Genomic DNA, 14,640 nt, shown 5'->3' with positions numbered 1-14,640 from the left:
TCTCTGGAAGGAATATCTGCATCCCAAGGAATATGAATGGGTGCTCATTGTTGGCTATATTATTGTATTTCTTGTGGCTCTCATAGGAAACATCCTAGGTGAGTACCATTTTGTCTAGTTGCTTCTTGATGCAAGTTAGATATTTGCAGGTATGCGTCCAGGCAGTCACCAGGAGTCAACACTGGCACATACATGCACACACACATTATCAAAGATCCCAGCAGCACAATCCTGGGAATTAGAAACACCATTTCTCTTTTTTAGTCATTAATGATCCATAGAAAATTGCCTCCTTATTTTCATTTACAGGAGCTGTTGATGTGAGAAACACCTGTGCTTTCTTACAGATATATCTCAGGTGGCCGGTCATGTTACTGGGTTGCAACAAGACTTAAAATGAATTTTGTACTATGCTCATAAACATATATATTAGTGGCCTTCTATGCAGTTTTCAAATTAAGGCTGCAATGAGGCTACCCATCTACTTGGGGTTAATGTCTATTAAATAGACTACATTCCATATGGGATTGTGCTATTTACCTGCTTCACAATGGAGCCTTAGAAAGTATATTTCTCCATCAGTTCTTGTAGAAACTCTGTAATCAGGATGGAATATTTTGAACTTTACCACCCAGTGGTACATTATGTGGAAATGTCTTATTAATAGTAACAGCTCTTTTAAGTATTTGCATAACATATATTGAAGATTAAAAAGTAATCTCTTCTACCCAAAGCCATCTGCGTATTAGTATAATTGTAATTATTACTGTTATTCTTACTGCTATCTGCTAAGCAAGGATGCCCAGCACTTCAACTTTCATTCAGTTTTGCATTGGAAAAACTCTTGGCTGTGAGCCTCGCTTGCAACTCCATTCATAACAGTACAGTTGTGAATGGCTATTTCTACCTGTGGCTCATTCATGCTGTCAGAATTGTCAATGGAATTTTGAATGAGAGTATAGCCTTATGATGGTCAATACCGAGAATAGATATAACAGAAAGAGGGTGAGCAAAATTCAGACTTGTGGGGTATACTTGATTTTTTACCGTAATCTCATGATTGGAGAACTGATTCAAAAGACAAACATCTTGACCTGCAAATTCTGGACCATGAATGTGTTGTTAGTGCCACAACTGAATGAAGGTCTCAACTTTTTGCCCCCCTCCACCCCCCAAAAAATTCCTAATTGTTCCAAGCCTTTTTCATTTCAGTTCTCCCCAGTTTTTTTTTTTTCATTTGGACCAAGAGGGTGCCATTTGATGGCCTCTTTTATTAAACAACTAGGAAGCAGATATCCATGGTGGTGATGGTGATGGTGATGATATTAATAATAATAATAATAATAATAATAATAATAATAATAATGATGATGATGATGATGAAGATGATGATGATGTTGGAAGGGACCTTGGAGGTCATCTAGTCCAACCCCCTGCTTAGGCAGGAAACCCTATACCATTTCAAACAAATGGCTGTTTAGTCTTTTCTTAAAAACTTCCAGTGTTGGAGCATTTACTGCTTCTGGAGGCAGGTTGTTCCACTGATTAATTGTTCTAACTGTCAGGAAGTTTCTCCTTAGTTCTAAGTTGCTTCTCTCGATTAATTTCCATCCGTTGCTTCTTGTCCTGCCTTCAGGCACTTTGGAGAATAGCTTCACTCCCTCTTCTTTGTGGCAAATCCTGAGATATTGGAACACTGCTCTCATGTCACTTTATACCTTATTTGAAACAGGGAATATTTGAGAGTTAAAACAAATCCAACTTGCAGCATTACTTTGACTTTCTCCAGAAAAGAAAAGAAAAGATGGGGAAAACAAAAGAGAAATACTGGGAATAAGTTGAGAAGAAACAGCCTCTGAGGAAAGCAGGCATGAAGGAAAGAATTCTGACACCAGATACAGCCTAGTGATATTGTACATAAAATAGGAGGTTGACATTTGGCAAAATAACTTAAACTTAGGAAAATAGCTTGAAGAGTGGGAAGAAAAACAGCTTATTTTAATCATAATTCTTTGCAGTAATTTAGGATAAAAATTGGACCTACCCAGCACTATTCATTGTGAATTATCTGGTGGAAAGAAGCCAGTGCTTTCAAAAGACAGCTGGCAAAAGATTTTTCTAGGATGAAGAGATTTTATTTGAATGTTGCAAGTGCTTTGAAAAACACATGCAAAAAGGACATGTCTGTGTTTCAATCATCATAGCTATTTGTAGGACAAGAACCCCCAGTTTATTTTATTTCATATGGAGCATAGTGCATAAAATTCAGCATAGTGCATAAAATTGACAGAAATAACATATAAAATGTGTATCAAAATCTAAAATACCAGATCAGTAAATTATTTAAAAAACGCACAGTAGGAGTGATGAGCTGTAATCCAAAGTATTTAGGAGTGACCCTTGCTCGGTCCTTAACCTATTGGGAACACATAAGAAAAACCATGGATAAAATAAAAACCAGGAATGAGATATTCTTCATAAACCTTCTGGCACCAGCTCTGGAGGAAGTGCTACAGTTGTTAGAACCCCCAGTTCACAGCCTCCTAGGACCAAATGAAATGCAAATACAGACTATCCACAGCCCACTAGGTTCTCTTGTCTCTGTTCTCCATAGACTTCACATAGAGCAGAAGGGAAAAGTTAGGGTAGTAGCAGGTGTGTATGGAGTGTCCCTTCTAAAGACCTGGGAAATAGGACTACTTTAAGATTATTTGCATGAATTTGGGAAGAAGACAGCCAAACCAAATATATTCCCAGCGTTGCATAGCTACATTTAGTGTCGACCAGACTTGTCCTATCATTGTCATATTCTGTATTGAAGTCAACTGGATGGTTAGTAGTTTGTTGGCTACATCTTCAGAATTTGGAATTTATTACAACATCAAAAATGTAACATTGGGAGTTATGAGTTTTATTAAAAGCATTACTACACAAATATGGAAGGAGAAATATACACTAGATTAGTGTGATGAGTTTTGATAGGTATTGTTGGTTGTTTTGTTTTTATTTCATTCTTATTCTTGTTTTGAAAAAGGGACGAAGGAGCAGCACGGTTGAAATTAACTATAAATTTTCATAATTAAATTAAATCCCCCTTCCTTTCTTAATGGGTGTGGTTATTTATGTTGGGATTAAATTAAATTCTTAATGCTGATGTACATATTATTTTATTAATGATCTAGCCCAATAAAAATAGAACACCTCCACCCCATTTTTTGCCCTGCTATTCAGAGATATACTGTACTGTTTGACAACACAAACATTCTAATTTTTGCCATCATAATTTACACATTTTATAGGCTTTCATTCAAAAATTTCTATAATCCTCATCCAGACTGGAGATGTTTACCACAACTGTGGCATGACTTCAATATTTTGATCAGCCTAAATACTGAAGTGAACAGGGGATGTTATTTCCAAAATGCAATTTCTTAAGACAAGATCAAATGACCCCAAAATAATTCAGCATCTCTTATACCATTTTCCCCTCTTTGCTTTCAAGTTTGTCATTCCTAGTCAGTTCTTCCCTCTTGCAAATACTATTGAATGCTTGTGGCAGGTTACAATTTAGTGATGTAATTTACATGTGGATTACAAAACCATTTCCATTAAATAGTGGTGTTTCTTGAGTCCAAAGGTAGAGTTAAGAAACAATACTTAACAGGTTTCGAAATGGCATTCCTGTTTATATATGATCTCAAGTCCCCAATGGTAAAATAGAACTATACACAACGATCAGACTCCCATATATTAAACCAATACTAGATTCAAGTACATCACACTCCAACAAGAAAAATACTGTATATCCAAATCATAAACCAATGTGGATTTCCCCAGTATATTTCTCTTCTACTCAACAGCTAAGGAGAACCATACAGTAACTGTTCTTATTTTTAGTGGTACATAAAGGAAACTGAAGATGAGCTTCTTAAGACTGAGATGTTTAAATTGCCATAGTTGCTAAAATAGCAGCTCACTGGTGAGCAGTTAGCCACCCCTTTGTGGTCCTTTAAGGGCAGAGTCAAACTCCTCCCCATCTTTTACAATCTGGCCAGCAGGCTCAATTTGCTAAGCCTCTTCTTAGGAGCAGCAGAATACCTTTCAAATGTAATACATAGAGGCTATTTCTCATACTGGAGCCTGGAGCCCTGTAATGGATGATAGAGAAAAGTCACAACATTTTACATTTTTTTTCCTTCTGCCAATAAGTGGAAGCATCATAGAGAGCTTTGCAAAACAGGTCAAAGCCTTGCATCTGTCCATGAATGGATTACAAACCATGCTCAGTTCTCAGCTATATAGTCTTGCTTTAAAACTAATGATAAATCTAAGGTTTATTCCACAATCTAGTCAACTTGCTCCTAAGGGTGTTCTTCCTATCTTTTTGATAGTAGTCTGAATTACTGAATAGCTGTGGAGATGTGATTTAATCAGATGAGCAATTTAATCCTGGTTTTAAAACAGAACAGATTTTTCTGGTGTAGATCAATGTTTGCTGTTCCCAGAACATTAGAGCCTAACTGAGATTCCATCTACCCCCCCCTTTTCTGTATTTAATCATGTAGCAATATCCGCACACTTTCTAATACGTTCTGGCTATTTATTTATCTGAATCCTAATGTGTTATTTAATATATCATCCAAATGATTTTTCTTTTGCCCTTTAAGAAATTACCATCCACTGTCTTTACATCTTCTCATTTTATATAAGGTACAGAGCAAAAAGTCAAAGTAGAGATGGTCTGTTAGATGGCTCCATTTTCTCAAATTCTCCTAAAAATGAATCAAGGCTACTCTGGAACACTTATTCACCTGTCTCACCCAAGAGCTAGTGGAACTGAAACAAAACATGGCTGATGTCTCATTGTTAAAAATATAAAATCTGGATTTTAACTCACATTATAGATAAAACTCTTAGTTATGTGGATGCTGGTGAGATTATTTTGGACTAGTTGTCGGTCAATAACAGAATACCAACCTGCATTATTTTCATTCTTTTCATTCTCTGCTCATGTCCATTATGTCTCCTTTCTGATGTCTTATCTCTGTAAATATTCAATCTGCACGAAGTTTGTCATTCTCCAAATAAGAGGTTTAATTATATAGGCTAATAGGAATGCAAGTCAAGGCTATGAGTTAATGCACATTTATATTTATGTTCCTTTATGAGGTGTTGCTAGACTGCAGTGAATAAATAGCTTGAACTTTGATGTCTAGTGACTTTTTCACCAGATGGGCTCCCTTGAAAGTATCTTGTTTGTAGTTTAATTGAAACGTCTCCAATTTAATATCATCTGTTAATTTAATTGCTAAGCTCAACTGCTGGAAGTGATGGGAAAAGTTGTTAAAACAGAAGCCCCCTGAATTTATCTTCTTTCGGTGCTGGCAAGTCTTTAGTTTTCTGGGTACCCTTAAAAGCCACAGTATTGTTAGCCATGTGGAACATCACATCTGAATGATATCTGAAGATCCATAGAAAAAATAAATTCTATTATAGAAATTCCAGGTTGGAGTTCAGCAGCAAAAGGGGGAAGAAGAGAGGGTCTTCTGGAAAACAGCATGCTTCGGAAATCTAGATTCTATCATTCAAGTGTCAGGAGTTTTTTCATTGTACAATTACATTTGTATTTCCCCCAGATGGTTTCCTATTTTATTTGTACTACAACCTTGTAAGGTATATTAGGCTGAGAAAAAAAACAAAACAGAATCAGAATTACCCAATAATTTCTTGAATCTTAAACTCCAAAGTCCCACCCTATCTGATGCACAAACCTCACTTAGATGTTACTACAGGTTGGTCGCACAGTCAGCCAGATGTTTACAGTGGATTTGGCATTTTTATCCATTTATTGAGTCCTCTCCAAGGACCTGAGGTAGGCAGATGTTGTTCTTTAATAATATTAAAGGTATCACAGCAGAATGTAAGCTGTTTCAAGTAAAGCTTTCTTTTGCAATTGACTGCTGGTGATTTTGTCAGTTCTGATGGTATTCAAATGATGCTCCAGATGTTTTGGGATTGTACCTAAAGTTCCTATTACTATTGGTATTAAAATATCAAAAGGGATCAATTGTTTGATGAGTATTAGAAGCATAACAATTTTCTTCCTGTCACTCAGATCTAGCATTCTGCTAAATTTGTAATGCTATCCCATTGAATATATTCAGTTTAGGTTGGAGAATCAGTCAAATACATTGCAGTTGGAGGTCTATGGAGATTTTCAGCCATCCAGGTCTCAGCCAAAGATGCTTTTTCAAAAGGCAACTGGACTTTATTTTTCCTTGAAGACGTTTCGCTTCTCATCCAAGAAGCTTCTTCAGGAGAACTTCTTCCCAGAACTGAAGAAACTTCTTGGCTGAGAAGCAAAACATCTTCAAGAAAAAACAAAAAAAAGTCCAGTTGCCTTTTGAAAAAGCACCTTTGGGATTACAGTGGAACTTCTGAATGACTGTTGTTCTGATGAAAATGCCTCATTCAGTTGTGCTACTTCTGAACAGTGTGAGGTCAGATGCAGCCTCCGGCTATATCCCAACACATTGTTTGCAGTAAGACAGATTATTGATTCACTGTCAATATTAGTCAGTGAAATTATTACATTCATTCATACATTGTCAATATATCAGCCACCCTGCCAACCATTCTTTCTTTTATCCATTCAAATATACCGTATATCCTCTACCAAAAGTGTCACTTGAAAAGATGTACTATCTGCAGAGATAGAGAGCAAGGTGGTTTTACACTTCAAAAGCTATTGGGGGGAAGTCAGGCTGGCCATTTTCCACTTGAAACAGTTCTGCAAGTTTAAGTAATAAAAAGCACATGTTTATTTACAAGTCCTACCTAGTAATGCAGGAAGGAAATAGATCAGGAGAAGGTGATGACAAAGAGGAAAGCAGCCCATGAAACTTTATTCTAATAATATTGATACTCTTCCAATTATTTTTTCCCCTCCAATTATTTTGGAATACATTCAATCTCTTTTCTTTTTTCTCTTTCTCCCCCACAATTATACCTATCACCTTTGCCCCGACTTTCTCTAAGCAATTCAGAACCTGAGCATGGTCTTACAACCCCATGAGCAAATAAGGTAGGCTGCAAAAGTATAATTATTGTACAATTCCCAGTTTGGCTTCCTGTTAGGAATGTATGTGTTCACTCTCAGTGTATTTTAACCACTAATAGTGTGTGTGAGGAAAGAGAGAAAGAGTGTTGAATATGGTTTGTATATATGCTTGTTTGCATTGCTTGCATGTCTCCCATTCCCATTGGCTCTAGGTAAGTAAATATTTAAGCAAATAAAACATTCCAAAACCAGTTAATCTCCACAGTATGTTTTCACCACTCCTGTGTGTCTCCTCACAGGGAATGTGTAAAGAGTCTGTCCATTAAGGACAGCATGGTGCATGCTTCCTGCTGAGCAACAGATGCTCCACTGGATCTGTCAGCTGTGTATATCTTGATGAAATTTTGTGCTTGAATAATTATACATAATCTTCAGGAATGTGAACATCTAAGATTAACCTGACTTGCAAGTCAACTTTCTTTTCCCTATTGCTCAACCATTCCCACTGATTAGATGAACTCCTTCTGTGGGAGGGAAAATGTACATCTCAGAAAAAGCTAACCTCTCCTACTATGATTTATTTATTTATTTGTATCCTGCTTTTATTGTTTTTACAAATAACTTCCTCCTCCTATTGTCCCCACAACAACTTTGGGCTGAGAGGGAGTAACTGGCTCAAAGTCATCCAGTGCTGATGCTATTCAATGGTTAACAGTGGTTTGTAATGGCTTGGTTAGTAAATGCACAATACATGGACAGACGTCTTTATAGTTTCAACCAAGAAACTGTGAGCATCCTAGACCAAGCCAAGCCCCAAAACACTGGAAAATTCCTGCAAGCCTGGCACTCTGACAAATTAGCCATCAATAGGCACATAGAGATAAATAACACCTACATACCATTCAAAAGAGACAGTCAAAGATCACAATATCTCCTGACCAGCAATCAACAGCCTGATAAGCAGAGATTAACACCAAGATTAATACTAGACCAATAAACAGCACCCCGATTAAAAAACCACCAACTCCAACAAGGAGCAAACAACCACTTAATCAAGGAACTACCAAAACCTTTCCTACCAATATATAAATAGAGAGCAAACCCCCCTCTTTTCTAGCATGAATGATGTTACCTAGTTGGGTAATGAAACAGCTGCAAGAAAACAACCAAGCTCAGAGACCACCAAGGACCCCATAGTGGTGGTTCAGCTGGTGACAGCCCTGGAACTAATGGCATATTTCTTGAGAGGATGCTTATGCAGAGTATGCATATAATTCTGTCTTTTAGATAAGATGCATAGTGATATGAGAATGTTCACTTCTGTGTATGGAAATGTATGATCCGTATTCAATCATTATTCTAGCCATTATCTATCCACTGCAGGATGACGGCCTCTTCCGCTTGTTTCCAACCAATATGGTCTTGAGCTTTCTTTTGCCAACTGGGTCCACAATATTTGCTGTCTTCAATCATCTTTTTATCAATTGGAATCCATTCTATGACTGCTTTGGTCCACCTGCCATCAGTTCTTCTTGCTATGTGACCAGTCCATTTCCACTTCAGTTCTTTTACTATCATATACTTTTGTTTGTTCTCTAATCCATGTGTAGGTCCTTCTATCATATCTTGTGATGCCAAGCAAACATTTCAGAGATGACTTTTTATGGCAGTTGCAACCCAGTGGTGGGATTCAAATATGTGAACAACTGGTTCTCTGTGTGGATGCCGCTTCCGGAAGTCTGTTCTGGGCCTGGGCAACAAAAAATTAACTATTGGTTCTACCGAAGTGGTGCAAACCAGCTGAATCTCACCATTATTACAACTCTGTCTTGCCCATTCTTCATCCAAAGGTGGCTCCTCATTCTTTAATGGGAACCGTTTAGTCTACACTGTCCATATATGAAAGCCAAACACACTATTCCATATTTGGCCTCTTGCAGTTGTTTCAGCTGCCATCCTAATTTATGTGGCTAACTCAGCTCACCAAAGCTTTTAATTCTCTCACACTCTGTTCTTCATAACCGTCTCTGACTAATTATTCTGGGCACGAGCAGCTTGCAGTTCTGGGAAGAAACAAGAAAAGATCTAATCCCATTGGATTTACAACTGATATACAGTAATAATGCTCTGAAACAGACCAGCCAGGGTAGTGCTGGGTTCCAAGAATACAGTGATGCACTCAATAATTTTTAAAGCAAATTGGTATCATTCTCTCTTAGTGAAGCCTATAATATCCAGTCTTTCCCAATTCAGCTGGATTTGCAATTGATTTTCCATGCTTTCAGTCAAGAAATTGAATCTCTTCTCTTGCTTGGAGATAGTGGCAAGAAGGAACCTTCCATTCTATTGGTTGGAGGCTTTGCATGAGCCCTCCCCTGTCTGGTCTACTCACTGACTTTTCTCTCTCTTTCCCTCACCTCAGCAAGGATTTCCTGAACAGCCAATGAAAAACAAAATTGTGTGAGGTATGGGTAATCTCATGGGGACATACTGTAGTTACTCTAGCCCTCTTGTCATTGTCTTCCATGGCCCAAACATGGCCCCACTTTGTGAACAAGGTTAGGATTGAATTAAGGATTGGATGAGCATTCGAAGAGATTGTTGCATGTCTTTTGAATATGAATATGGTGAAATATGTCAGGAGTAAATGGGTTTGATATGTTTTAATGAATGGATGGAATGAGGTGTCTGTCTGCCTGTCTGACTCACTCACTGACTGACTGTTTAATTATATTTCCAAAAGATCTTGTGTGAAAGGGAAGGTGTTAATTGCTAAGATTAAAAAAAATGAATCAAGTTGCATTTCTTCTTTTGATCCTTAAAACTACAATATTCTGTCCCTCTATTCAGTGGAGTAATTTTTTTCCCTTCAGTTCAATTATGTCCAATTGCCAGAGACTGCCTGAAGAAGTCCCTGTAGTTTTCTTGACAAAGTTTTCTAAAGGTGAGGGAAAGTGATTGGCCCAAGGTCACCCAGATGGCTTTGTGCCTAAGCAGGACTAGAATTCACAGTCTCCTGGTTTCTAGCCTTAGCCATAATCCCAATTAAATATTTATAGGATTATGATATATGGATACTTAACCATAAATGAATTGGAAATCAATTGGAAAAATTGGAATTTTACCCTTTATTGCAATATGGGAATTGTCTATGATAAATGGAAATTTCAAAATAATATATGGAATGAACTGTACTCTTGCAGTGTCTATAGGAACAAAGAAGCTGCAACAATCTGGACATCAAATCTCAACTATACACCTCCATTGACCAGAGCATATATAGGCACTCCTCAACCTACGATGGCGTTTGGGCCTGGAACTCCCATTATGAAATGAAGTGGTCATAAAGTAAGACCGTGTCACTTGATGATGGCAATCCTTGCAGTCCCAGTTGCTTAAGTATTGTGTTCTCAATAGTAATCTGCAAAGTTTTCAAGCTTCTTTTCTTCGGACTGCCAGCACTGGCGGAATAAGAATAACCCTCGTCAAGCCTTTCAGACCACACCATCCACACTCACATACAACCTGGAAGGCACTTGGAATTCACCTGTTTTCTTCCTCTTTGCAAAGTCTGTCATCCTACCTATGAGGTTATCTACCTTGGAATAGTGAGAGACATATTGGGTGTCACTTCTGGAAAATGGCCACCTTGGGTTCAGAGAGTTGGAGTTTAATACACAAAGACCTTTCCATTTCACTTCTCGAATACTCGGGACCTTCTGCGCTGCAAGACTGATTTGAGCAGCTGCTTGAAGTAACAGAAACCAAGCACTGCTTCTACTACACTCCACAGCAGGGCATGTTTGACTGCCCACACCCAGATACACAGCTTGGTAGAGCAGGTATTTGGGCACCTGAGGGCAAGTTAGATCTCATCCAGCATTGGTCTCCAGTGATTATGGTGGATTATCAACTATTGCATGATATTTGTGAAGGCCATGAGAATGTGCTGCTGAAGAATTACTCATTTGCTTCAGCATCTGCCATTCCAGGGCTAGCAGGGTAAGGAGCCTTGCCCTGAAAACCCCTAGACTCAGGATGACAACTAGCAGGAGGTAATTGCTATTCTCTCTTGTTTAGCAGACTTCATTTTGAACCATTTCCTGCATGCCCAATATAGATATGAAGAGGTCTGGTGTCTGCTGCTCTGTTTTCAGAGACCTGCCTGTCCTGGATGCATTTGGGTGTGGGTTATGTGCACATATTTTGGTCACCCCTCTTTCAAATTCATCCTATGGCCCTGCAAGCTTGTGGTTGGTTACTATTCCCTTCTCCTTTGTAAGAGCTGGGGGTAGCACAGTGGTTAGAATGCAGTATTGCAGGCTAATTTTGCCCACAGCCAGGAGTTTGAGTCTCACCAGCTCAAGGTTGAGCCAGCCTTCCATGCTTCTGAATAGAATAGAATAGAATAGAATAGAATAGAATAGAATAGAATAGAATAGAATAGAATAGAATAGAATAGAATAGAATTGAAGTTGGAAGGGACCTTGGAGGTCTTCTAGTCCAACCGCCTGCTCAGGCAGGAAACCCTATACCATTTCAGACAAATGGCTGTCCAGTATCTTCTTAAAAACTTCCAGTGTTGAAGCGTTCACAACTTCTGGAGGCAGGTTGTTCCACTGATTAGTTGTTCTGACTGTCAGGAAATTTCTCCTTAGTTCTAGGTTGCTTCTCTCCTTGATTAGCTTCCATCCATTGCTTCTTGTCCTGCCTTCAGGTGCTTTGGAGAATAGCTTGACTGCCTCTTCTTTGTGGCAACCCCTCAAAATGATGGTCCAGATTGTTGGGGGCAATAGGCTGATTCTGTAAACCGCTTAGAGAGGGCTATAAAGCACTGTGAAGCGGTATATAAATCTAAGCGCCATTACTGTTGCTATTGTTGAGCATGGAATGTGAGCATGTTTTTCCTCTTGGAGCATTGCAGGACAGAAGGAGAAAGTTAGGATGTCTCCTGCCCTGCTCCCCACCCTCCATGGTCCAGCTAAGCAGGGAAGACAAATCAGTTGGTTCACGGAGAAGGTTGATTGCAGAAGGGTCACACATATGGCCTGTATATGAACTACTGCCCCTTCCCTCCAGCCCTTTCTATTCCCTTGACAACTTTTCTTTTTTCACTCACAATCCCTTCCATATCCCTGGCTGCCTGCCTACCATCGGAGAAGGGATTGGTGACGTAGGAAACGTTTCTAGAACTGTCGCACAGAAGATGGGGGTGCAGGAATTCAGCATCCCCCAAACAGAGACTTTGTATCCCCTGGATTTTGTGTCCTGCCAAAATCACTGCAGATAAAACAGACAGATCCTCAGTTGAACCTTTGGCATCACCACAAAGAGAGACTTTGTAGGAATACATCCAAAGGAGTCCCCCGCACTAGCACCAAAGCAGAGAATCCCGCAAGACGTGCGTGTTATCTGTCAGAACAAGCCGGCATTAATTTTCCATGATTGCTATCTGTGCTCTGTAGAGCTGATCTAGTTTAACCGCCACCATCAACTGTGCAATTGCGGCTTCATATTGCTTTTTATTTATGTAAACAAATGTTGGAAACTCTTAACTATTGAGAATAAAATGATGGAAATGTGCCATTTTGATCAGACTTTACAATGTTCATAACAAACTGGTCCAAAACATGCATATGTTGCTGAAAAATTGCAATTGGAGCCATCTGTGGTGCTGCAAGGATGGGGAAGGGTTATAGATAGCAAACAAGCAAGCAGATGTTGCCAAAAGTTAGCTAACATCAACACATAACTGAGCTGTGGTGACGCAATGGTTAGAGCGCAGTATTGCAAGCTAGTCTGCTGACTGCCAGGGGTTCAATCCTCGGCAGTTCAAGGTAGACTCAGCCTTCCACCCTTCTGAAGTTGGTAAAATGAGGACCCAGATTGTTGGGGGCATTATGCTGTCTCTGTAAACCACTTAGAGAGGGCTCTAAAGCACTATGAAGCGGTATATAAGTCTATGTGCTATTGCTACTACTATAATAGATACCTAATTCCAAGACAGAATTTGGTCTGACTAAACTCTAAACCTGAACAGCAGTCTTGTTTTGCAAAATCTGGGAAGTTTTTTCTTCACTGGTTACTTCACCTGAAACAAAATGCTATATTTTTCATTTTCTCTTAGTGAAAGCATTATCTCATAAGGTCATGAACTGCTCAGTGATGACATTCACATAATACTTCAATACAACACTCAGAAGTTTAAATATAATGTTTTTATGCCCAGTGTTTGCTACAAGTTTATTGCCTGCTATTGCTTGCTTGCTTGCTTGCTTGCTTGCTTGCGTGCATGCGTGCGTGCGTGCGTGAGTGCCATCAAATCAGTGCTGATACTTAGCAGCCACATAGACAGACCTTGGGGAAGGTAATCTGTCCCCAGTCTGGCCATTCAGGTCTCCCAACAGTAGTGGAGAAACAAACCAACAAGTCACTTATGCATGGGACAGAAGAGAAACAACAGGGAGAAAGCATATTTTACGCATGCAGTAAACTCATACTGCCATATACTGTGAGATCTTTCTAGTATCTAAATAGCAATGCTCGCAGATCACATATTTGGGGCATTTTTCTGTATTTGAGGATGTGGGCCTGAATCTAGTGCCACCCTTGAAGTTAGGTAATGCCACTTTATTTGTATCTGCAAATGGGACAAGATGTCTGAGAAAACCAGAAATGTTCTATGTTTGAAAACTCATCTTTCTCTGTAGGAAAACTGTTCTATATACAGTACATTGGGGATCTAGTTCCATTGCCACATATTGACTGACACACACTGGCAGAAAGAATTCACTGCACTCATTTCAAACCTTTCAGTGTGAACAGGGAAAAACCATGGTAAAGAGTCTGTTTTTTAATTGATTGATAGATTGGATTTATTCTGCATGGCTTAGATTTATCCTGATTTATTCCACCTTTCCAATAAGAGGCTCCAAATTTTCTCTGGGGAATTCTATTGCAGTTGTTTTTTGTTTGACAAAAGTCGAATACAAAATGGGGCATAAAGCATTCTTTCATAGCAGATCATACAAAAACACTACAGGGACATTCTTGAAATGATCATAACTAGACTGTTAATGGAATCATAATATTATTAGGTTTTTAATTCCACCTTTATGACTTTATAGATAACTCTATTGGTACACGAGTGAAAGAGTTCAGTTGAGATTGGGGGAAGCCATCTTGTATTCTACCCTCATTCACAGAATCTCTCTGGGAGATGGTGGGTCACTCTCTTTTTTCACCTGATGTATGGCACATTATTATGTGGTAGAAAAAAATGGAAGGAAGGATGCTATGTACACCACCTTGAGCTTCTGAAGGAACCATGGGCTATAAATCCAAATTAAGAAAAAAAAAACAGATTATTCCATCAGTGAGCTGATGTTCTTCACAATTAATTTTTTCTAATTTTAATTTGTAGTCTTAGTACTGCATTATCCAAGTAGATAAGAGTGATTAAAAGGCTTTCAGCTCTGTTCACTATAAATTGTAGGGATTCTACTGAACTGACAAAATGTAACTGTGCTTTTGTAAGCCTTTCAAATATGGAGACTGGCCTCTTCTCCTCTCTCTCTCTC

The 14,640-nt window shown here is 38.8% G+C and overlaps 1 protein-coding gene across 1 annotated transcript in view; it reads left to right on the top strand.

Annotated features, from left to right (window-relative positions):
• Positions 1-14,640, top strand: part of HCRTR2 (hypocretin receptor 2) — a 29,932-nt gene that overhangs the window by 2,587 nt on the left and 12,705 nt on the right. Inside the window, 1 exon segment of the mRNA XM_039320337.1 lies at positions 3-98. Coding sequence (XP_039176271.1) covers positions 3-98 — 96 coding nt within the window.

This window comes from Crotalus tigris, unplaced genomic scaffold (assembly GCF_016545835.1).
Source record: "Crotalus tigris isolate CLP2741 ecotype Arizona unplaced genomic scaffold, ASM1654583v1 scf7180000023636.1099087, whole genome shotgun sequence".
Classification (NCBI taxonomy): domain Eukaryota; kingdom Metazoa; phylum Chordata; class Lepidosauria; order Squamata; family Viperidae; genus Crotalus; species Crotalus tigris.
The sequence above is the reverse complement of the archived record's forward strand: the minus strand, read 5'-3'. Positions and strand labels throughout refer to the sequence as shown.